Source organism: Python bivittatus, unplaced genomic scaffold (genome assembly GCF_059951505.1).
Source record: "Python bivittatus isolate LINGU-HERP-01145 unplaced genomic scaffold, Pbiv_v1 ctg000410_np1212, whole genome shotgun sequence".
Taxonomy (NCBI): domain Eukaryota; kingdom Metazoa; phylum Chordata; class Lepidosauria; order Squamata; family Pythonidae; genus Python; species Python bivittatus.
In genome coordinates, this window is record NW_028277067.1 from 5,232,033 (window position 1) to 5,257,495 (window position 25,463).

At 38.6% G+C, this 25,463-nt stretch overlaps 1 protein-coding gene across 11 annotated transcripts in view; it reads left to right on the forward strand.

The window, feature by feature from the left end:
• The window catches only part of GRB7 (growth factor receptor bound protein 7), a 136,623-nt gene that overhangs the window by 43,016 nt on the left and 68,144 nt on the right, over positions 1-25,463 (forward strand). For 8 of the 11 annotated variants that reach the window (XR_015796614.1, XM_025169972.2, XM_025169967.2 and 5 more), the window contains 2 exons: positions 15,621-15,816; positions 19,680-19,821. Coding sequence is in view for 10 of the 11 variants with exons in the window: in XM_025169972.2 (XP_025025740.1) it covers positions 15,621-15,816; positions 19,680-19,821 (338 nt within the window). In the remaining variant the exon portion in view is untranslated. Of the gene's footprint in view, positions 1-10,114; positions 10,165-14,782; positions 14,925-15,620; positions 15,817-19,679; positions 19,822-25,463 lie in introns of those variants that run through there. The other 3 variants (XM_088143412.1, XM_088143413.1, XM_088143414.1) reach the window with 2 other exon arrangements.

The following is a 25,463-nucleotide window of genomic DNA, read 5'->3' on the forward strand; positions in this document are numbered from 1 at the left end:
ACCTATAATGCAGAAAGAAAACATCTGGCATAAAAAATTACCCAGATCCTTCAAAACGCACATAGTCAACCCTGAGTCAAATTTATAATGAAAGAATATATTAATTTTCAGCATAAGCACATGGGAAAAGTAAGAGAGCAGCCATACAAATTAAAGATTTCATAAGAAAACAGATCTATTTTGTCTCTTGAGAATTGGGAAAGGAGAATACTAAGATGGAGAGGGATCTTCTAGTTAAGTCTGACACTAGTTCACTAGACATAGCATAAAGATTATCTGTTACTTTTCCAGTCTACAACATTGAATTATAAGGTGCTGCATTTAGGAGATATCTTCCACATGTTCTAGCTAGAAGCCTTGTTTTATTTGAAACTGTTTTCATTGAGAAATGGCATAGCTTATCTTTAGATTGTTGACTATACGGTTGGAGATTGTCCAGTGGTACAACTAGTGGGGACAGGAGCAGCAGATGTTGAAGGCAAAAAAGAACAGACTCAGCATCATTTTCGGGATTGAAATTGGAGTACACCAAAACCGATGTAACTTGCCACAGCATACATTTCTGCTTACATGGAAAAACTTTTTATAATGGGAGAGAGAGGCTAAATGGCTTGACATATTCACGTAGAAATGTTGATCCCCCCCCCCAAATAGATATAGATATGTTTTTCAACAGAGTGTCCCTTATTCCCAAGAAGTACATATGACTATCCAAATAGATCTCCCATAAGAAAGAGAGACCCCTAGTTATACTACTGGCATTGCCTAGTCAGCCTTTTATTAACGCTGGACTTGGGAATGCTATGCTTGCCCTATTATGTGCAGTTCCAGCCTTACTGAGTGCAAATTGCCTTGAATTCTCAGTTTTATGATTATTTTTATTACTCTTCTCATTCAGCAGAAATCAGAGATACTGCATTTGGCCACTCAGCATCTGAGACTAATTTTTTTTTTCTTCCTAGGGTTTTTCCCACATGTGCAGGGTCTGTTTATTTTTTGGATCAACTGAATGTTGATCCATTGGCTGCAACAGGAACTGACTAACCAGCTTGTCACCTGAGCTAGATGTTGGGCTGATAGAGAGTGACTGGCCCAAAGTCACCCAGTGGGCTTTCATGCCTAAGGTGGGACTAGAACTCACAGTCTCCTGGTTTCTAGCCTGGAGCTTTAGCCACTAGACCAAACTGGATTTTTTAAAAACAAAACTTTATAACATAAATTTTGGAAACTAGAACCCTTCCCCAACCACACCCTCTAATGTGTTGGAACTACAGCTCCCAGAATTCTCAGTCAACCTGCCTATTGGCAGATCTGAAGGGTACCAGTTTGGGAAACTACAACCTATTGATCATGTATCCTTATTACAGAATAACATTAATAGTTGCTGATTTGCCTTTGGGTTCATGCCAAAAGACTGGTACATATTTTCCCATTCTTCCTCATTGCACAGTTTGAGAAATGCTCTGTATTGTAGAAAGAAAAGAAGGAAGTAAACAAAGATAACAAAAGCAGGTTGGTTCAACTGTGTGAGTTTAATGCAAATGAGACACATAGGAGTCCCAATTTCTCATTCAAATTCTGGACAGTTTGCTTCTCTAACATACAAGTTGTCTATGTAAGTGTAAATCTTACAAAATATAAGATACCAGATGAGTGGGTCAAAAATTGCTAATTTTAAACAGCAACAGTTCTCAATATGATGACAAAATGTGCATCTTAGTGCATCATGATGCAACCTCTGCCTTTTTTGTATGTGTATTGTGATGTTACATGCAAGTATCTAAGATGCACATGCGGACACTCATCTTCCTACTTCTAGCTAGTGCTTTCTTCAGCCCAACTAGGAGAAAAGCTCTTAAATACAATATTGCTGGCATGCTACTCACAGATTTTGTTGTCATTGCAACACTTTCAAAGATTTGTTGGGATAACACACTTCACAGGATTTGCTAGAATGCCACTTTCATAGGATTCACTCTTTAACCTTAATATGGGGAATAGAAGATTTTTAAGTATTCAACACCTTTCTGAAAGCATTTGAGATCAATAAATGGTAAGGATTTGGTGCAAAACTGCAAGTTGGTTTTAAAGTATATCGTGAATTATTAGGAAATAGTGGAGAGAGAACAGAACTTGAAGAAAGGCTTGCTGGATATTACTTAGTGAATTTTTGGTAGAAGTGAGTTATGATTAGGTAATGTGGTCTAGTTACTTAGTTATGCTAGCTTAGTACAGTTTTGATAAGTGATTCTTGGATTTAGTTTTAATTTGTTTTACATAAATGTTTGGTTTCTGTCTTCAACTTGCAATTCACTGATTGCATTAATCACTCATAGCTATTTGTTGTATAAGTACTTCTTTGTGACCCAGCTGGTCTGTCCTTGTGACATTCATAAATTGCACTAAACTATAATATGGTTTGATTACATCCTAGAATAATGTGGATTCAATCATATGCTTGAATTTATGTTTTATAGTTTTTAGAGTTATGTGAGACCACAATGAATTGTGTACTGTCCCAACATCAGAAATCTTGTGAGATTTTGTCAATCTTATGAAACTTTATATGAGATTATAAAAATATTGTGAGATGTGGATGTTGTCATTTTTCATTAATTAGCTTTATGATGTTGTGGGCTCTATTTCTGGACATTGATGGTTGCCCTGCTGCTGACAGTCACTGTGTTGGTGACCCCTGAATTAGATGGAGTAAATGTTTTCAGTATTCTCTGGCAATGCTCTGTAGCAGCCTCTATGCATAATGTTAAGAAAAGAGCAGAAGGGTGCATTTAATTAAACTGGAATGCAAGAGTCCAGGCTAGAATCCAGGAATACACCAACTTTGTATCAGTACAGCCTCACTCTACAAAGATTCGATCCTAAGGATATTCTATGTAATAAATGTATATATCAATAGAAGAGAATATATATAGCTCAGGGTTGAACTGTGGAGTCCTTGGGGTTCTCTGAGCTTGGTTGTTTTCTTGCAAACATTTCATTACCCAGCTAGGTAGCATCTTCAGTGCTAGTATATGTATGTATGTATGTATGTATGTATGTATGTATGTATGTATGTATATATTTTATATGTAATAACATGTATTGCCTTTCCTCCAAGGAACTATGAGACTGCATATATAGTGAACTTTCTTTTAACTGTTTATCCTTACACTAATCCTATGATGTGAGTTAAGCTTAAGGATAGGAATTGCCTAAAATCAACCATCAGACTTACGGTGTAAGGGAATCTGAGATTATTTTACGTTCTTGTTTGACGTTCTTGATCACCATGTGCCTCCTGTTACAAGAGCCAGCACCTTGGCTATTCAGACAGGGCCAGCCAGAATATGTGTAATAAGTGTCTGAATTGCACCATAAAAGGATAATGATTCTGCCAGTGCTTTTATTGCTTTTGCACTTTGGGATTGGAGGGTTAAACAACCCATTTTGGTGCCTTGCTTTCTGCTATAGCTGCAGCAGCTCTTGCTGACTTGCAGTCCTTCACCCAGTTTTAGATCTGTTTTTAAAAATAGTTCCTGATCCAGCTCATGCTGCCAAGAGGGATACTACTGGGGCAACTCACTGTAGCCTGAAAGATTGTTTGAGTCTTTTGCCTTGTTTGGATCTGTGTCCATCTCAACCTGCCAACTCCCTGCATTGTCTTATCTCTGCTCTGTCTCAGCAGGGGTTATGTGTTGACGCTTGAACTTCTCTTCTTTGTAAACCAAGGCATGGAACCAGTATGGGAAAGTTGCAGCAAAGTGACACACCTGGGCCAAATGAATCAAACAACTGCATGCACAGAGGCATGGTCCATGTGGTTTTGATCCCAAAGTGGATTACCTTGAGGCTTGGTAAATATCTGGAGGTGTGGGAATCTTAATGGATTATTGGATAGATCAAAGGATAGAGCCTTCAACCCAGTGGTTGCACTGATGTCTTTCAAACGGCACGACATGGGGAGGATGGAAGGAGAATATTATACTTTGGAGTGGAGAAAGAATTAAGTGCTGCCTCTCCCATGCTTTTCCAAAGCAGCTTTTAAAATTACTTCAGGGCTGTTGGAGAGCATTTACACATTTCTGTCATGCAGTGTGCAACTTGGCCAGAGATCTCTGGGAACAGAACAGCAGATTGGCCATTCCAATAAGTTGCAACTAACAAAATGTTACAAGGCATCCCTCCAAAGGTTTTTTTTTTTTTTTTAAAGAGCAGCAGATGAGTGATTTAACAAAACAGTGATTTAGTAACTAAGACTTTTCCCACTAGTTAAACTGGAACAATTGGAGAGCATGATGGTGGAGGTGGAGTGGCTACACCCCAGCCTCTCCCCCTACGTGGACACACATACACGCACAAACACACTGGTACGACCTTGAGACTGTTGGGAAACTTGATCGGCCGTGAAAAAGGCCTCCTGAAAGGCACAGAGCCAAAGACAAAAGTCAAATAAAATGTGTTTGTCCCATTTCTCCGGCTGGTTTGCTTCCTCTGCAGAATGGGGCTGAATGCTTAACAGCCTTGTCTGTCTGAACTTGGGCAGACAGTTTACAGGGTTCTTCTCTTCTTTACCTGAGAATATGAAGCAAATTGAATGGGAGAGCGTGTGCTCAAAAGGGAGTATCATTCCTCAGGCTACAAGGCACAAACTGAAATATGTGAAAGAAGAGATAGGAGCAAACTTTAAGGAAGTCAGATTTTAGCAAAATTTTGTTCTGGTTTCATGTAAGACTGTTGTACTCTTGAAGGCAGCTACTGGCTTCTTACTTTAAAGGTTATAGGTTCTTTACATTTTATGTAAAGCCCAGTGTTGTCTTAAGCTGACAGAAGTTGTGTTCTTATGGCGTAGAAAGTGGAGACATTGGCTATGTAAGATCTTACTTGAAACTGGAATGCCAAGGAGAGAAATGGAAAGCAAAAGTATTCCTTTGCTGTTAACCAGAGAAATATGGCACTATGTCCATTCAGTTGAGCTCCTATGATCCAAGAAAATGCCTTAAGCATCTCTCTAACTGGATAGAGCGACAGCAGCTCAGGCAAAGATCTTTCCCAGCTGTGGAGTCTGAGACTTTTCAGTTGAAAATCCCTGGAAATGAACTTGGGCCTTTTGTATGAAGAGCACCTGATTTCCCCATTGAACCAACCACCTCTCATGTTTTCCCTTGCAGTTTAGCAAAATTTAATCCTCAGTATCAATTTGTTTTTTTGAAATAAAATTCTCAGATCTCCCACTGCTGGTATAATTTTACCTTAGCACAAGGTGACTGAAGGGTATTTTCATTCCTTTTTTTTGGGGGGGGGGGAATTTATTGATTAAAATAATTGTGGAAACATTCTGTTATAACAGGTGCTCAACTTTTTTTGAACCAAGGCTGCCCTTGGCCTTTGAATGGCATCCCGGAGGCCACATGCTGAGATGTGAATGGGGTGAGGGTAAAAACTAAAATTTATTGAGTGTAACTTAAAGTAAGATGCATATTTAAATAATGAAATGTAGTTAATATAATCTTATATACTCCCCCTACTGTTACATGAATTGCAGTTTGATAACAGGATTTGATAGGCAACTTTTAGAGTCTTGTGGGTGACTGCATGAAGATCTGGGAGTGCAGAATGGGTTCCTGTTATGGCCATGGTACTAGCCTGTTGTGGATCTGGCAATGGCTATTAGTCTTGAATATTCAGTGTAACCTCCAGGCTGGGGATAACATGCCTCCAGGTACCAGTTCAAAGGAACAAGGTGGGAGAGGGCTTGCAAGCATCTCAGAGGTATCTGGCTGGCCTGTGAAAAACAAAATGCAGGACAAGTCTTGATTCATCACTTATGTTCCTAAGTGATTTACAAAACTAGCACTGAAAATTAACACAATAAATAAACCTTGCCCAACTTTTACTAAAATAAGGCTCTCCTCCATGGAAAGATGCTCACAAAGGAAGGGGAATTATTAAAAGGGTACCTTTTCCTTCATCCATATAGAAACCCATATAAATGTTATGCCAAGAGTCTTGTTTTTTGATGCCTGGGGACCATATTTAGTTTCTTTGCGGCTGCTGAGGGCCCCAGTGGGATGGGGCAATGATGCAAAGTGGATGAGACCACATAAAATTTTCTGTACAGTGAAGGATTGCTGAATGCAAAGGACACAGCTTTTTAAAAAAAATTATGTAACTTTTGCTTGATTTGCCCAATAGATCTCCCTTTGGGGCAATCGTTTGGACTATATAAGATGGAGAACTCTTTTTTATACCACAATTTTGCAGTTTTCTCTAAGCTGTGGTAAGAAAGGACAGAAAAAATATTAATTAGCTAATATAAGTAGAAACTTATAATATGGGGTCATGCCATTGTGGTATTTTTGTCTGCCTCTTACTCATTCATTCATTGCTATGTGTACACATGTAGCAGGCCAGCCCCAAGTCTGTATAGCAATTTCCTCCTCTGCTTGCCAACAACGGTCCCACCTCCACCCCCACTACTATCCAACTTTTACAGCTCTTTCTTCCTGCTAGTCAAAACGAGCTGTCCTGCCTTGCAAGTGTCCCAGATACCAACCCAATTAAGTGTTCCTAGGGAAGGGTTACTCAAGCATCTTGCCTGGGAGATCTTGATGCTAAACAGGTTTGACCGGAAATGAGAAGCCATAGGGACCTTGAGGTGTGTTGACTCTGTGTGTGGTGAGCAGAGGAAAGGAGGTGGAAGGGGTTCAGTCTTTGTGGATTGGTCTTGACTTCTCTAAATATGTTACGTGCTGCTGTCATCTTCAATCCATTCAAATATGACATCCATCTTTAATCTCAAAGTGCAAATGGGATTCCCGTGCGTCTGTTTTTCCTGGTCTCTCTTACCCTTCCATTTCATTTCATTTCATTTATTTACTCACTTACTTATTCACTTATTTTACTCTCCAATTCCACACTGGGCATCCCTCTCCATGTCGGAATATTTCAGGCTGAGTCACAGAGAGAGAAAGATTGCTGGAGAGAAAACAAACATCCTGCAGTTTCCTGAGTTGCAGACGGGATACTGCAGCTTACTGCTAGAAAAGCCTGTTTGGTGTTAGGCATACAATTAAGCTTCATGCAGAGCTTATTTTGCTTTCTTCATTTGTGTGTGTCTGTAATTTATTCAAATTTATTATGACTAATTGTTTAGTTCTTAAGGTGGTCTCAGTGAGACTTGCAAATGTTAGCAGTCCTCAGTGAAGTTTCAGAAGCTGTGGTGGCTTTTTAGTAGGAATTAATTGCAGCTTCAGTTCACACTACGGCTGCTCACAGATTTAGACAAGAATCAAATTGGCATGTCTTTCTAAGCTGTGAAGTTGGAAAGTTTGAAGTTTGGCATAGCATTTGGAATAGTTAAGACTGATCTGACTCAAATTGTGTTCCTGATCTTCAGATACAGTACAGATTTTTACCAGTCAGGGATCAGAAGATTGTTGGGAAGAAGACAGCAGCATTAGGGTTGTCAGAGTGACATCTAAAATCCTTTTTTTATCTTTTTACACAGCTTGATTCTGAATAATCATTTTCTTTATAGTGCTATGTCCCTTCCTCTCTGCTGCTTGAGTGCTGCTTTTATCTGTTATTTTAATAATAAATTATCTTTTATAGACATTTTTGTACTTCTGCCACTGTCAGCCACACAATTAGCCAAGAATAATACAGAAGAGAATCTAATCATATGTTAGTTTCCTTCTCCATTACAAGAACTGAGCAGCAGTTCTAAAGTTGTTAATACTTTGAAAATCTCATGAATTTTCCCCAGTATGTTAGCCAATGAGTAATTCATTTTCCTCCAGCACCAAGCTGGCACTTCTGTTGTTTATGATGGTAAACCCTATGCAAATCATGACTGCATACACAAGAAAAAACCTAGTGATGTAGCTATATGTATTTTATTCCCATTTCATTTATGCTTTTTAAAAGAACGTATATTTCCTATATAAAATATGTATTGGATACAACACATTTGAGTAATTCCGTAGTGGGCAGTGCTATCTCTTGGGAAAGTAATTTGAAGTTCAAGAGGGTGACAAAAGCTAACAGGCTGGGGGCGGGGGGGGAGAGGAGTGCATTGAGATACATACGATCGAGTTTAATGGCAAGATATTGTGAGTGTTCTTCCCCACAGTTTCTAGTTTCTTTCTTTGCAGTTAGAAACAAGGATGTGCTTCATTTATAAATAAGAACTTGTACAGCATTCCATTAAAGATTCTAGAGCTTGAAGAGATTATAAGATATTACTAAAATTGTGAGTAGTTATAATACTTGTCTATGTTAACCATAACGTGAGAAGATTTGGAAAACAATACTTATCTTTTACTTATCTACTGATAGGTTATTGTTTGTGGTAAGGTGTTTTTTTTTTTTTAGATTTTCTTATCCTGCCTTTATTATTTTTATAAATAACTCAAGGTGGTGAACATACCTAATACTCCTTCCTCCTCCTATTTCCCCCACAACAACAACCCTGTGAGGTGAGTTGAGCAGAGAGAGAGAGAATGACTGGCCCAAAGTCACCCAGCTGGCTTTCATGCCCAAGGCAGGACTAGAATGCACAGTCTCCTGCTTAACGACTAGACCAAACTGGAGCAAACTATACCAAAGTTACTTGTAATTCTTTTTCACAATCAATAGTTTTAGAAATTAATATTTATGACCCACAATCACACTGAATGCTCAAAGAAAGCCCTAGGAATGTACAAATGACTATTTGAAAATTGGTTTCATTGTATTTATATTATTTGATTTTATTCATATCATGTGATTACCTACAGTATGTGAATAGTTCCATCAGAATTCATGCTCAATATTACAGTTTTTGGAAGAGGTAGTAGAAAAACAGTTTCACTGGAATGGGGTGCTGCTGCTCTACCCATTAAGAAAACAAGTCATCTCATGAACATTTTATGGATTTCTTGGTGCCCCATCACTATTTTGGGTTTTTTTTAGACTTTGAATGTGTGCACAGGATCACAGAGGAATATAATTGTATACCAAAGTTTAGGCAACTAGACCAAACTGTATGTTTAGGAGAATCCTTAAGTGAACAGAAGCTGTTACAACCAAACATTTCCTGTCTCTTTTATGCCTACGTTTTTCCTCAAATACAGCATCTCTGGGGAGGGAAGATAATTTAAGTTGAGGAAATCATACTGAAGAAAACAGTTTTCCTTAGCAGAGTTACACCAGACAATTTGCTTCTGCACCTCTATTTTTAAGCTTGAAAAAGGGAGACTGGAAATTGTTCACAGCTGAAAGTTGAATAAAATCATAGAGCTGCTAGAAAGAAATGTGGAGATCATCATATCTAACTGTTCAATGTATGACCCACATTGTTGAATGCAGCTAACATAGACTGGGTTCATACAACACATAGGTTGGCTGATCTTAAAAAACCTTAGCACAATCAGACATGATGAGTAGTTGGATGGCAAACCACCAGGAAATCCCAAGATTGTAGGTTAGAAGAAGTAAAAAAAAAAAAAAAAAACCTAAGAAGGAGTGGCAAACCACTTCTGTATTCTTGCCAACAAAACTACATGAAGGTATCCCTGTAGTTACTACAAGTTGAGCTAACTTGAGGGTGTATGTCATGTGAACAGAAATACCAAGAATCTACATAAACAAGTGATCTACATAAACAAGTGTTGAGAATACTGGTTATTTCAGTGGTTGCTTTTGTGGTTTACAAGATGAGGTAAATGTTTTCTAGTCCTATCAAGTAAATTAGAATAGGTAACACCCACTGTGACTGATAAGAGGTCTACTGTTGGGTCCAGAGATAGAGTGGCTTGTTTTCCCCCTGAACCCTCACAAGTCTCCAGGGAGAAAAAGGATCCAAGGAGTCTGGAAGACAGAGCAAAGGTATGTGAGGGCTGAAACATGCTTGAGCCGGTACGAAGGGTGCGGTGTGAGATCTGAGTCACCATCTCACATTCTGACTCACTGGTTTCTTTTGATGGAAGGGAAGCAAACCGGATAGTAAGATAGAACTGGTTTTTACATCCTTCCAAAAAAAAAAAAAAAAAATGACAGGGAGGGTAGTTGGTTGGTATCAGGAGATCAGTAGTAAAGGAAGCAAGATTTTTAGATGCATGTTTGTTTTTTGCAGCATTCATCACTGCTGACAAGAGGAGGATGACTGCTTTTATAAAGATGCAGGTGTGTAATTTTGATAAGCAGGGACAGACCGGCATTGTGAGTTGATGATTCATGCCTAGTGAACTGGTCTAGTCCCGCGGGAACTGAATATGAGGCAATCTTGGCGCCTGTAAGGGGAAAAAAGTAATGATGATGATAATAATAATAATAATAATAATAGCTACCTTCCAGTAGAAAACAAGTGCCAGAGAGTTTGGAGAAAAATGTTGGTTGCCTACAATTCAGGTCCTGAATTGGGGCAGGCTTGCCTGCAAGCCAAAAACAATTTCTCTTCTCCCGTCACTGTGACTCCAGTGCTCTGATATCCACACAGGTACAATGCAAGGTGCAGATTATAATTCACAAATCCTTAACCAGTTTAGTCCCAACCTACTCAAATCTTCTCCCCTCTGTCTCATTATGTTCTCAAAGATCTGCCCAAAGTGCCATCTGTAAGGATACTATCAGCGTGCCAGCTTTACAAAACATGACAGAAGGAATTCTTGGGGCTCATAGTTACAGTATGTGCTTTTCTCCTGCAGATGCAGCAACCTTGAACGCCTTTTTGAAAGTGTCATAATATCTTCCTACTCAGGCTTAGCCTTTGCTGTTAAGTCCGGGAAGAACAGAAAAATCTATTCAATTAATTTCAATCATTATATGTTGCTGTTTTCTTAGTACACCCACACCCACACACCATATTTGCACAAATACACTCACAATTATGTTTACTGTTTTTGGTGATATGTGCAGATATGCATTTTTTAAATCTGCTGTAAGCCATTAATAACTGGCAGACTATAAATATGAAGCTCTGCTCACAGAGGACACGGAACCCTAATTCCAGTTTAACAAAAAACAATCGCTGTGTTCATGTAACATGTTGTGCCTAACCAAATAAACCCTATTATGTCTTAGTAAGTTGTTTGTAGTCCCTCATGCTAAGACAATGACTGGTTTCCCACAACACATTGAATCACAAATTATCCAATGCCATTTTAGCCTAGCCTAGCATGTTGTGTGAACCCAGCCATAATATAATGTGAATAGAAGGCATACAAAAGGTTTATACCTTGATCACCTGCCCCCAACTTTACGTTCCAATAGGCTTACCATATTTTAAAGCAATTAAATCAGGACAGAGGGTTGATCAGAGGGTTTGTACAGGCATTAGCATTCTTTCAAAACTTGCTCCCCCATTTGCCTGCTTAACTTGCAAAGGCAAAAGGGGAGCAAGTTTAATTAGCTAATCTAGAGCACAGATTTAACCATTGAAACTTGCTTTTCCTTTCCTTGTGCAGGCAAGGGAGGGGGGAGTGGTGACAAATTTGTTCTCCCCCTTTGCAGTTCTGCAGCCCAACTTTCCTGGACATTTTTTAAACCAACCAGAATGCCCAGACTGGAGCATAACACTGGGACTATCCCAGTTAAACTAGGACATATAGTAATCCTATGTGCCACCCACATCTTCTTTTCAGACAAATGATGTACTTCTTGCAGCTTTTACAACTTTCACATTTATAATAGCATTCATCTACCACCATCTTTCTCAGGGATTTTCTGCATTGTGCATAGATGTCATTTGAAGAACACGCTGTTTAGTATATATCCCTGCAGAGTGGAAAACTATAATGTCCTGATCTGTGAACCTGGTGCTCTTTTCAGGACATTTTCTTTAGTGTACACCAGACTGAACAATCTGCTTCAGGCTGAGCACCTGCATTCCAAAAAGCGCACTAAACCAAAACTAAAATTTGCTTAAGTTTAATTTATGCAGTAGGACAAATTTAACCGCCGTGTTACCTCATTATTCATATTTATTTGTTCTGGGCTGCATTGTTGACCTAGTTTGCTAATATGCCTGTGTCATGTCAAACTGCAGACTGAGGGAGAAGGTATCACATGATTAAAGGCTTTGTCATGCCCCGTCCTCCAGAGGGGTTCGGGTAAAAGGCTGGATTAAAGGTCTGGCGCTCATTTCTGCTGTTGAGTTTAGAGCCGCTCCGTCACGTGACCTCCCTCACCCGTGGAATCTGAAGTGGTGTAGTCCAGGGTGTGCCCTTATCTTGGAGGAGGCCTGAAGCCATTCCTCGATTTGAGAGTTCTGATCGTTCAGGCGCCGTTTGGGAGAACAAAAACGTCTACAGATTTCATCTCTTACTCTTCTTTTTTGTCAGACAGGCTTATAAATAACCAACATTTGCCCTGGTGACAAAAAACTGTCCCCATGCAATCTGTGAAGGGAAATTTTCGTAAGGGGAATAGTTTTAAAAATCGCTTTCAGGTTGCCAAAGGCTCAAAAATAACTTACACTGGTATGTGAGGACAGATGTACTTGGCAAAATACTGTTGCATACAGTAGTAGTTTTTGTGGCTTTACTGGTGAAGGTCTTGGTAATTTGGGATTCTACCAACCTACTGGTCAGTACTGAATTTGGTGATAGGCTGCTATTTGTAATTTTTCCTGCTGAGATGGTAAGCCTGAAAGTCTGTGGCCAGAGACTGATGAAATATCAAATCCAGGGATGGTTTCCCATGAGGGGGCAAGATTTCGATGTCCCCACAGCTCTTTGTGAATGGCAAGAGTGATTCAGATTAAGCAAGATTCCAGACGGGTGCCCATACATTCTTGTATCATCTTGAAGCCTAACTGTTGTATTTTACAACCTAAGCTTTTGTGGAATGCTTATCAAAATATACCCAGCCACTTTGTCTGCTCTCATGAAGGTGTTGGAGCAACAAACATAGTTTCACTATGAGGCACAAAAGTGGTTGGCACAATACAGGCAAAGGGCGTGTGAAATGAGACTTTCTGATAACTTCCCACGTCACCTGAACTGCTTTTTGAACTCTGTCATCATTGCTTCTTTGACCCAAAGAAGAACTGAGTCACCTTTACCTGATTCTGATAATGCGGTCATGGGTAAATGAGGAAAGGAACCTTAGGGGAGCTAGATTTTTTTTTTTTTTAATTCTGCTGAGCATTAGAAACACATCTATGTCTGAGTCATATTTTTTTTAAAAAGATGATAAAATAGAAATGTGGCAGTGAACTGGGTGTTAGAACTGCCATTGACCTATGTAAATCTGTTGCATTTGGGGAGGGAATACCTGCAAAGAGTCTGATAGCACATGGGAAGTTGACAAGTTTATTGTTTCATGAACTTTGAGAGACACTGAAATATGTTTATCTCACATGCAGTCTTATGTAAACCAGCACAAGGTTCTAAGGTTAGTAGTGCCAGGATCCACCTAGATTCCATATGACTGAATGTCACTGATTTCATTTGACTTAGATGGTATCCTCAGTGTATGTTCCTATTTTTTCAATTCAATTTTGCATATTCTCCATTCCCCAGACAGTTTTTACCTGAATAACATTTATAATTCTACACATGTTTATCCAGATGTACATCCTAATGAATTCAGTCATACATCCTCCAAGACAGAACTGCAGCCTAATCTGTTAGATTAATGGTTTTAAAGCTTTTCCTTTGTTAAAAAGGCACAGCAGATTTGATAAAGTACTTACAAAAACTATGTCTGATAAGTACCACCTGAAAAATTGGGTAGAAAACTATTTGGATATTTTTCCTGTATATCAAAAGGGCTGGAAACATCTTTTAAAGATTAAATTCTGGGAATTTAATCTGGTATATTACAGGGCAGTTTGTTCCAATCCCACCCTGGTTACCTTTCAGATGTATAGATTTTAGTTCTCATTATTAACAGCAATAGCCATGGTGGCTGAAGAATTCTGGGAATTGAAGACCACACATCTGGGGAGAAATCAGGTTGGGTGAGAATATTGTATACCTTCATACTCTAAATGCTTTGGCTCTTGGAATGCACCTGCTTTCCTTTCAGAAATAGACCTGTCATTTGGACCGTAGTGTTAATTCATTACAGCACTGGCATTTTAAAATGTTTACTTGAATGGACTGTGCAGAATTTACTTTAGGTGGAGAGAGAGGTTACCTGCCTCATTGTGATATTCTTATACATTCTTCTGTCAATGCATTGCTTCTTATGTTCTCCCTCTTATATCATTCCCCCACATCACAATCATCATTAAGGTTATATTAATGCATATACTGTATATTATGCTTTTCAGAGAAACATAAGCAAAAAAGCCAGAGCCAGATGGCAGCAATAGATGAAACCTGTTTTTCTTTGCCACTCTCATGTAGAACATTTGCGCAACCAGCTTATATTTGGAAAAACTGCATACAAATCAGTGTATATTTGGGGAATTGTGTAGAAATATTGCCATGTTCCAATATTGTATACATCGGGACAGCTGCATACAAAAGAACAAGTATTGGGATAGCCATGTAGACTGTCATACAGCTTACATAAATATATATATATATATATTGTGGAAATAAATGTTCAGAATTTGAAAGATAACTATAGATTTCCCTATATTAAATGAAACTGAGAAATTAAATAAAAAACAAAATGGCTGATGTCACACACTGTACTAAGCCATAATGTGGCTTACTTTGTTTTGGCACAGTGTGATGAGTTTATAGCTTAACAAAACCATGTGTTTCTTTGTTCAAGAAGCCATGGTTAAAACATATCTTGTTTGTTTTAATGCAGATATGTCTTGCGTTCTGCCATCTTATACTCATCATTCACAAGAATGAACTGAGTCTTCTATTCTCCTGAGGGATTTGAATCAACTATACAATTAACTCTGTGTGCCTTCTGTATGGTTTACCCCTCCATTACAGTATTTGATTTTAAGGGAACTCATTGACGATATTCAGATCCAGGTATTCTAGAGCTGATATTGTTCTGTGAAGTTAAAGTAGAGAATGAGAGGGACTCATTTGGTTGCCTGGAAACTATTTTTCCTTGTCAACCAGATCCCTAGCTAATTGCCTTGGTGAGACGGCTGGGTGGTTACCTAGCTTATAACTCCATTTATTATGCTCCTGCAGCGCTACCAAAATTAGCTCAAGGAAGGTAATTTCCCTTGGAACTTTACCAAAGACTATAACAATGCATTTTTCAGCAGCACAAACAATGTTTTTTAATTGTGTATGTCACTTTGAGAACACAGGTTATAAGGTGATTCATAAGCTGTACAAATAAACAAGCAACTTTTGAGCTGAGCTTTACTGTCAGATTTAAGCTAGAATGGGATAATTGTAGTAATATTGAAAAAGAAATGTGGTTACTAGTTTCATTAACCATGCACATTCTGAAGCATCTTTTTCCCCTTGGAATATGAGGTGCTACACAGCTTTTCAGTGAACATATTTAATTACATGATCTTGTCACTCACTAAAAACAATAACTTGTAATATTTTTTTAAAAAGGAAATAACATGTTGATAATGTTTTGAAGAATTGCTTTAAAATGTTTACGACTTGCATTTACTTCTGGGAATCTTGTTCTATCTAGATATTTTGCAGATATACATTATCTTATTTTGGAAGAGTTAGTCAAATTCTTATTTGTTACAGATAATGACATGGACCTGGGAACTCCCCAAAAGAACCTTAACAGCACCCTGGACAATGTTTATGAGGATGACCTGTCATCTAATCACATTGGGACCCTTTCCAATGGCAATCCTCTCTGCAACGGTGAACAGACCAACTTTCTGACCCGAACTGATGTGGTCAAGCGTTCTCAGCCTCTGATCATCCAAACAAATAGGTATGTTAAGATGGAGCAAATCATTTTGGATACCACAAATAAGGCTCATTTTTTATAGAAATAGGAATTAATTGTGAGAAAATTTAGTTTGACTTTTCGGCCTTCTGTGGAACCAGTTTCAGTGCCAGAAAGAAAACTTTCTTATTAGAGAAAACTACTAATAAAAGAATTATCTCTGAACATGAGCAGAGTATATGACATATTTTAAGCTATCGCTGAGCTTATTAGTAAATAACACAGTGTCTCTGCCTTGTGTTTTCCACATAACTGAAAAATAGATGGAAAAGATTCTGGGAGGTCTTGAAATTTGTATTTCCATAATTTGAATCAATAATTGTCCAAGGCATGGTTTGTATCTCATCTAGAAGTACAGAAAAATGAGATGTGGCTCATATGCAAATGGCTTTTTCTGTTTTAGCTGTAGAACAAGTGAAATAGGTGATAGTTTTATCCACAGTTTACTTTATTAAGTTGTCACCTATGTCATAAAATGAAATATTAGAATCACAGTTTATACAGTAGGTAGTATATAAACCTTTCCCTTTGACAGGATAGACAGTCTTTTTCTGTGAAAATCACACTTCCTCTGGGGTAATCTGCCGAAGTCTGCATGCCAGTGGCAGATAGAGCCAAAAAAAAACATGGATGGAACCAGCCATTCTGCCACTCATTATGACACACTTTTCATATAGTATTAGTCTAAAGTTATTTGATTTCATTTCAGCTCTGAAACTGAGGAATAGTTGATTTTGAATTGCAATGCTAGACCACTTGCAATGCCATGTAGGGCACTTCGACTTCCTTGGTAACTGCTCAGATAAATCTGTACACCTTGTCTCTTGTGATGCCTCAAATACTTTAGTGGATGTGCAAACTTTCATGCTCAGTGATGGCCATGCTCTGCATATAGATTACAAACCTGCAGTAATGTGGATGAGTTGGGGAAGAAAAGGCAAAAGGATTAAATATTTGCTTTCTCGTCTGTTCACGGTATTAGTGGCACATAGAGATGGATATAGCAAGTTTGCTGAGTCTACTGACTGTTGAATGGACTCTTTGTGAACAAGTGCAGAGTGGACTAAAGTCTGGGCAGTAAGTGTTGAATGTGATATATTGATTTGAAATACTTAATTATTTGCAAGAGATCAGTTCAGACTTCTGGTAGGAATTATTTGCCCCTTCTCTGCAGCTTGCTGCTTGTGAGCTAAAGATAGTAGAGGGTGTCAGAAAAAAAAGAAGAGAAATTCGCAAGAGAGAATGAGTATCTTCATCCACATCTGGTTCTGGCTGTTTCCACTGTATCCACCATGATTCCATGAGGAATAGTTGATTTTGAATTGCAATGCTAGACCACTTACAGTGCCATGTAAGGCACTTTGACTTCCTTGGTAACTACTCAGATAAATCTGTACACCTACACCTTGTCTTTTGTGATGCCTCAGATACTTTGATGGATGTGCAAACTTTCATGCTCAGTAATGGCCATGCTCTGCATATAGATAACATGATTAGCAGATTACCTCTGAGGGAATATAACCTTAGACAGGAAAAAAAAGATCATACCTGAGTATTAGTGGATGCAGCATTAAGGTTCTAACTACTTTCATCTTTTTAAGTATCTTTCTAGGATTGCAGTGGTAAATTAGAAGATGGGTGCTCAGTGTCTGCTGAAATCTTAGAAGCCAGAAAGATGGCTTAAGATGGCTTCATTTTCTTTGTTTTGGGAGTGGAGCAGGCATGTTCTCTTTTATTGGTATAGAGTGTCCCTGGGTTATATAAGCCCTAACTTACTTACATTCTTTATATCACAAGAATGGCAGCTGCCGTGTTCACATATGCACATGGCATGCAATCTGATGTGTACAAAACTCAGCTTATGCAAGGAATGGAAGCCTTGTATAACCCAAGGAGTGCCTGTATTTCAATATGTTAATATAAAAAATATATTTTTATTTCTGTCCCTTCACAGTAAAACTCAGATTTCTTCTATTCCAATATTTTAATACCAAAATCTTTTTAGCAGAACTATTACCATTTTAAATGATTAAAGATAGGGTTTAATTTCCCTGTATAACTAATTATCCTTCCCTTTAACTTCAAAAAATGGGTAAATTATGCAAAAAAGAGAATTTATTTAAATTTGTTTGAATTTTTAGTTAATATATTCACAGAATTTAAATAACAGAATTTAAGTAGTGTGAAGTATCTTCAGTCTTTGATTTTGAGAAACCACATAGCAACCTTATTCATGCAGGGCCCTGGAGGAAACAGATTATACGGACCTTTTTCAGGTGACTTTCAGACTGGGATGTAACACTGGGACCGCATTGATCGCACTTGTAGATGACCTATGGCAGGACTGGGATGGGGGTGCTGCATCCATCCTGGCTCTCCTTGATCTTTCAGTGGCCTTCGATACCACGAATCATGGTATCCTTCTAGATTGACTTCAAGTGTTGGGAGTTGGGGGCACAGTGTTGCAATGGTTCTTCTTGTTCCTTTGAGGCTGGTTCTAGCTGGTGTTGGTAGGGGGAAAGAGATCCAACTCTCGACCCCTGCTTTGTGGAGTTCCTCAGAACTTTATCCCCTCTTCACTTCTATATAACATCTACATGAAGCAACTGGGTGAGGTCATCTGTTGGTACAGGGTTAAGTATCATTAGTATGCTGATGATATGCAGCTTTACATCTCTACCCCAGGATGACCAAATGATGCCGTCAAGTGGCTGGAAGCTGTAGAAGTCTGGATGGGGAATGATAGACTTTGACTCAAACCAAGTAAGACCAAGTGGCTATGGGTTTTAGGGACACTTGGATCTGGAGACTTTTCATCTTTAGTTCTGGGTGGGATTGCACTCCTCCAGCCAGAGCTGATGCACAGTGTAGGAGTCCACTCAGACTTGTGGCTCCTGCTTGAAGAGTTATAGAGTCCTGAAGATGGCCTTGAGGGAAATATTCAGAAACTGTTACAAAAACAAAAGGGATAGAAGCATTCCTTAAGCCTTAGGAAAGAGGATAATATTAGGAAGAGATTCAGGGTGGCTTTTCCCTGACTCACTGGGATATAAGACGGAGAGGAGAAAAACACAATCAGACTTGCAAGATTCTGTTAATATAGCCTATCTCAATAAAGCTTAGTTCTGGTCTTCTTGTGGAGTCTGTTTCCTTATCGGATAGTCTCAAAGGGATGACATAGAGCAGGTGGCAGCCATGGCCAAGAGGATCTTTGCACAACTCTGTCTTGTTCATCAGTTCTGCCCATTCCTGGACTGGAAGTCCTTGCATATAGGCACTCATGCTTCTGTCACCTCATTGCTTGAACTGTAGCAATGTGCTATACATGGAGCTGCTCTTGAAAACTGTCTGGAAGCTACAGTAGATGTAGAATACAGCGGTGGGGTTAATTATGTAACTCAGTGGGTTGCAAGCTGTACTGACATACTATCCAAGTTGCTTGTTATCCCTTATAAAGCCCTTCATAGCAGAGGACCAGGTTATTTGCAAGACAGTTTGTCTCCAATTATGTCTGCCTGGCCCACGAGATACAAAAAGTAGACATACTTAGGGTCCATTAGCAGAGTCAGGGGGTTTCTCAAAGAAGTCTGCCTCTGAGGCTGCTTGATTTTCATATCATTCCTTACAGTAATGCAGGGAAAATGAAGAAGGTAGAGGATTGGTATATACATCCCAGATTGTGTCCATGGTGGCTCTAAGGAGCAGGGGATTTCTCTAAACATAGTGTTGTACAAACACTCAATATTTTCCTATTTTCTTGCTCAAATATATTGACATTATTAACTAACCCAGATATTCTATTAGTAGCTAACCCATTTATAAAAAACTTTCAATTTTTTTTCCTTTAGAAAATTGAAGGAGGAGGAGCCACGTGCCTTATCCTTGCCTTCCATCCCAAATCCTTTTCCAGAGCTCTGTAGTCCCTCAAACTCACCCATCCTCAGCAGCTCCTCACTGGGACCAGGTTCACAGCGTGAAGGTGGCTCTCATGTAAGTATATCTGTTTCCTTTTGGGAGAAGAGGAAGATGGCCCAGGTCTTACTCTGATATCAAATTCTCCTTGCTGATCCAGCTAGGTGGCAGTACCTAATTGATTTGGTTGATCTGGAAAAAGCTAAGTAGGGTCAGACCTGGTTGGCATTTGCATGGGAGGCCACTAGGTAATCCCAGGGCTGTAGACTAAACTGTAAAACCAAGAGAACATCCCAGAAGACTGTGACTATTCACTTCCTTATTGTCACCAAGAAAATTTCATGGAGGTATGCATTAAATCTTTAGGAGCTGAGTTGAACTCTTAGGAGAAACTCACTTTGCAAGTTCATTTTTTTGCTAAGCTGGAGTGAAACAGAAGCATGTGAAATCAGTAAAGGTGCCCCTGTGGATGTGCAGAGGATCTTTCCTTCTCTTCACAGCCATACATAAATGAATTTGGGAAAAGAGTAGCTTTTCCCAATGTGATATCCTGTACAAAAGGTTGACTTCAATGCCCGCAAGTTCCAAGCGACATGGTCTTTGGAAGTAACCAGTTTCAGGGAGGTTGTTTTTGAATCTTGCAGTTCAGAGATGATGGAAAGTGTACTAAGGTACATTTTGGCAGGACTACAAAAAAAAAAAGGGCAGTCATGTATAAAAATTTAAGTGAGAACTGCCTGCTGGCCCACAGTAAGAATGAGTTATGGCTAAATAACCTGACAAGCTAATTATAATTGGCTAGATTCACACATTGCGTTAATGTGTTTCTTTTTATTTTGCTTCATGCAACCAATGTGAATGTAAATCCAGACACTATTTTTTATCAACCATTTTTATGGCAGCTGGACAGTCTTTTTAGCTAGAGACACACCTCATTTTTTTCTCTTGAAAAGACTGTAAGAGATGTGGCAATGATACAGAGACATTATCAGAGGGGATAAATGCAGATATACCAGCCTCTCTTGGGGGTAAGGGGTGAGAATTTACCCAAGGCTCAATAACTCCTACTTGGGGCTTGTTTTGTTTTAAAAAAAAAGTGCCCTACCTCCACCCCACCCAAAAAATCCCCCTCTATTTTACCATTGATTTTTGGTGGCAAAATCCTTTAGGCTCGGCTGATACAAAAATGAGGCTGAAGGGTGCAGGTTGCCCACCCACGATTTATATTTTATTATACTGTGTTGCAAATTGAACAAACTGATAAACAAACCACGTTTTAGTATAATGTTGAACCCAGTTATTATCTTCTGTTCCAAACCATAGGCCAGATGTAGCTCAAGACAATAGTTAGTTACCTAGAATGCCAGAATTCAAAAGATGCCAAAATATTCAAAGGAAGAGGGCTGTTGTTACTGCTTGTTTCTCAGTTATATCCCTGATATCTTCACTTAACTTCCTATTCAGGAAAAAGAGTGTTATGATAGAGAGAACACAGTCCTTTGTTTGCATAAGGCATTAACATATGATTAACTGAACAGCAGTTTACTGAATCCAGTTTCCTGAAGCCACACAGTGTACCAAGCCATTGATTTTTAATTATATGCCATGAAATAGGTGTTAACTCCTGGTGACCACATGGATAGATTTTTTCCAAGACGACCAGTCCCTAACTTGGTCCTTCATGTCTTCCATTGGTGTACCCATCACTGCTGTTGATGAGTTTATACTCCTTGCTGTTGGCTGTTTTTTTCTTCTTTCCTTTCACCTTTCCTAGATTATAGACTTATCCAGAGAGCTAGGTCTTTGCATAATGTGTCCAAGGTATGATCATTTGAGCCTTGTCGATTGTGTCTCGAATTAGATTTGATTTGTTCAATGATCCATTTGTTTGTTTTCTTGGCTGTCCATGGTATTCCATCTTTCTCTGACCTTTTTTTAATCAGTTATTATCTGTCCATTGGTATCCTTTAGCATACAAATTTGAGATTGGAACCTCCTTTTCAGTTTGGAGATCTTTTGGAATATTCTTGTTTTTTTCATGTCTGTTTCCATTTTCAATGTCTTTACAAATATTGTAATACTGTTTTTGTCTCTTCTAAAAGCTCTCTTTAAGTTCTTTGTTAAGTTCCTTCCTAACACAGTGAACTGCAAATTAGCTAACCACGTTTCAGCCAATCATATTGCAGAAAATCAGCCAATCACTCTTTTGCTCTCCACATACACAGCCAACAAAATTATTTGTTTTTAGGGTATCTTTACAATTTAAGTTTGGCCCTGCATTACAGGCTTCACTCTGTTCTTAAGAGCTAACAGTTGAACCTGTAGCTCTTCAGTGTTATCCACTGCTTTTCCCCTCCCACAAAGTATGGACAGAAGAACAGTCAAGGGAATATTACAGCTTTGGACTCCAAGTTCACAGGACATGATAGGGAAAGGCTCGTCCCCTTAGAAATTGTTGCCAGGACTCTCGGATTTTGTTTGACTAGCCTGGGAGCCTCTGCTGGGAGCTTTAATTATAGGATGGAAGGCTTCCAGCTGCCTTGTAAGAGTTGGAGCCCACTTGATGTCTCCCCTGGTTTCTTATCTAAAAAGATTTTTTTTAAAAAAGGACTTTGATGTAAGACATAGGCAGGCTAACAAACAAGCTGATAGGAGATTATCCTTGCTGTCTGGTGGCTTATCAGTGCTAATAGATATTGTAATAGTACATGTTTTTATTCAGTAAAATAGTCCGTCTCCATCTCACAATAGACAGCAATAAATGCTGTGGTGAACTTAAGGAGACAACCTCAGAAATGTATTAAGAAAAAGTGGCAAGCTTATATCCATTTACCTGGGAGTATGCCACTCTCATCTTAGTAGGACTTTCCAGATATACCCCAAAGGAATATCGTTTAAAATTTAAAATTCACCTATCTCCATTATCAGATTCCCAGTCAGAGATGACATTCCCATTTTAAATGTAAATTATTTAATTGCAGAGAGGATAGTCCTTCTTTCAATCTGATGTAGTAATTCTGATATGTATAGCACCCTTCCCAGACTAGTATCCTCAAGTGTTAACTTGTGAAGAACTCATGAAATTATATTTTAAGTGATTAGATATATTGCTTTCAGTGAAAGTTCTTGATCCAGCTGACCATTTCAAATTTTAAATCATACTTTGGATCCACTTCAGGTATGGCAGTTGACTTCATTTCCTCTGCCTTTAAAAGGGCATAGTAAATTGTCTGGACCAGTAGCTAGTATTCACAGAAAGCTCCATATATGATGTACTGTAGTAACCAAATATGGAATATAGGAGGGCATGGAAAGTAGTGGCCAAGTTATCTGTGAAGAGGAGCCACAGGTTGAATTTAAAAAGGAACACTGAAAATAGATTTTTTTTCCCCACAATTCAGAAAACACATTGATCTCACTCTGTATATCTTCATTCCCAAGTACTAAGGGACAGACAAGAAGTGATGAGGCCACCATGCATATCTGCACTGTTCATCTCTAAAAGTGACCAGTAATACACTTTTGTATTAACAGAAGTTTCATTTGCAGACTTTAGCGCAGTGGTGGGAAAACAGTGACTCTCCAAATATTGCTGAAGTATAACTTTCAGCAGTTCCAATCTGTAGAAGCAATGGGAAGTAAGTTCAGCAGCTTTCTGGAAGGTTACAGCTTCTATCCCACCCATATGATGATTTTTTAACCTGCAAACTATAAAACTAAAACCAAAAAGCCTTTCACTCAGAGGTTTCTGTTGATCAAAATGTTATTAAAGATGTAATAGCATAAGGCAATAATTTGGCAACCCTAAAAATAAGTTAGGTATACCATGCCTGGGTTAGAAAAAGCTGATGGCCACTAGATGGCAACAAATAGACATAGAAATCGTCGCTGCCATCCAGTGATGTTACTTATTTTTGCAGCTACAATACATTCCATAAGAGCATGGTCTCTCCTTTCCAAAAATTAAACTTCCTAGTTAGTGGCAAAACTCAGTTTTATATCTTTATTTGTTTGTTATATTCTAAATGTTTCTCACCCTGCATTTGCATGGATCAGTGGACATTGGTTGCCTATTAGCCTCCAGCCATCAATGCTAATTTAAACAACAATTTTCTAGATCTCAATGCAATTAAAGGCATACCTTTAGCTAATGTAATAAGTTAGACATAGCATCCTCTACTTATGTAGTATAGCTATTAAAATCTAATATTTCTCATGGAATTTAAATTACTTTTTGTAGCTGCCATGTCTTTGCAAGGATGCCTTTCATCTTAAATACCTGCAAGGAATGTTCAGTGTTGCTGTTGTTACAGGTCTAATGGCATACCTTTAAGAGTCTGTGCAAAAGTGACTCACCAAAGGACTATAACAATCCCTTTGGTACAGCCCCTCACTGGTTTGGAACTTAGCAAAATTTAAACTTGTTTGCCCTAAAACTTGCATGGTGATGGGAATTTTTTAAAGAAGCTGTCAGATCACTAATGTATAAATGGACTGTTTTGCACACTGTATACTGATATGTTATCAACAATAACATCAACAGAAATCATAATAGCAGTAGCAACAATAACAATTATATGTGCAATCTCCACTGACTGATGCCCAGAACTCTTTGCAAAAACACAATATGATAGATTTTATGTTTGTGTGAAATAATAACATAATACTTCAATATAATTCAATATAAAAACAAGGGGGAAAAGGGACATAGGAATAGTGATGTAGGATATTTACTTTTCTAGAAATAAGAAATATAAACAAAGGAGATTCATTTAATTTTAAAGAGCTTGCAACACTTATTGATGTTTTCGGGCTTTTTGCTAATAAGAATGATCATGTAGTACAGTACAAGAATGCTTGTTTCAAGGGCTTTATGTATACTGGCAGCAATCCTTACAGTTTTGTAAAGTAGGCCAAACATAATTTGGGACTAAGGCTGGTAACTAAGATAAAAAGAATCTGCAGATGTAGTGAAAAATATGTACCATGTAACTACAAAATTAGAGTATACAGCTAGTCTTCATTGAATGACCACTCGTTCAGTGACCATTCGAAGTTATGACAGCACTGAATAAGGGGGACTTATGACTGGTCCTTGTAGTTGTGGCCATTACAGCATCCCCGTGGTTACATGATCATGATTTGGGCGCTTGGCAATTGGCTCACAATTATGTTGCAGCATCCTGCAGTCATATGATCGCCATTTGCAACTTCACTGCCAGTTTCTGACAAGCAGTCAATGGGGAAGCCAGCAGGAGGTCACAAATGGTGATCACATGACCATGGGATGCTGCAACTGCATGGGATACGCCTAACGATGGCAACAGGGACTGTCACAACTGCTGTTGTAATTTGGTGTGGTCATGTGACATCATGCTTTATGACTGCATCACTTAGCAACCGAGTTGCTGGTCCCAATGAGCATCATTAAGAGAGGACTACCTGCACATTAAACTATTAGTATTTTTCTGCTAAAACTCATCATACAAAATCCCCCGCTAATGGTAGTTTTGCTGTAATCTCTAATATATTTTTTGTACTTTTCTATTCTCTCTCTGAACTATAACTTTCTTTCTAGATGAAAATGGATAGGACAATGTAGTTTTGGACACACACATCCCAAAGCAGTGTATATAAGAGAGCCATTTTGGTGTAGTAGTTAAGGTGCTGGCCTGGAAACGAGGAGACTATGAGTTCTAGGCCTTCCTTAGGCATGAAAA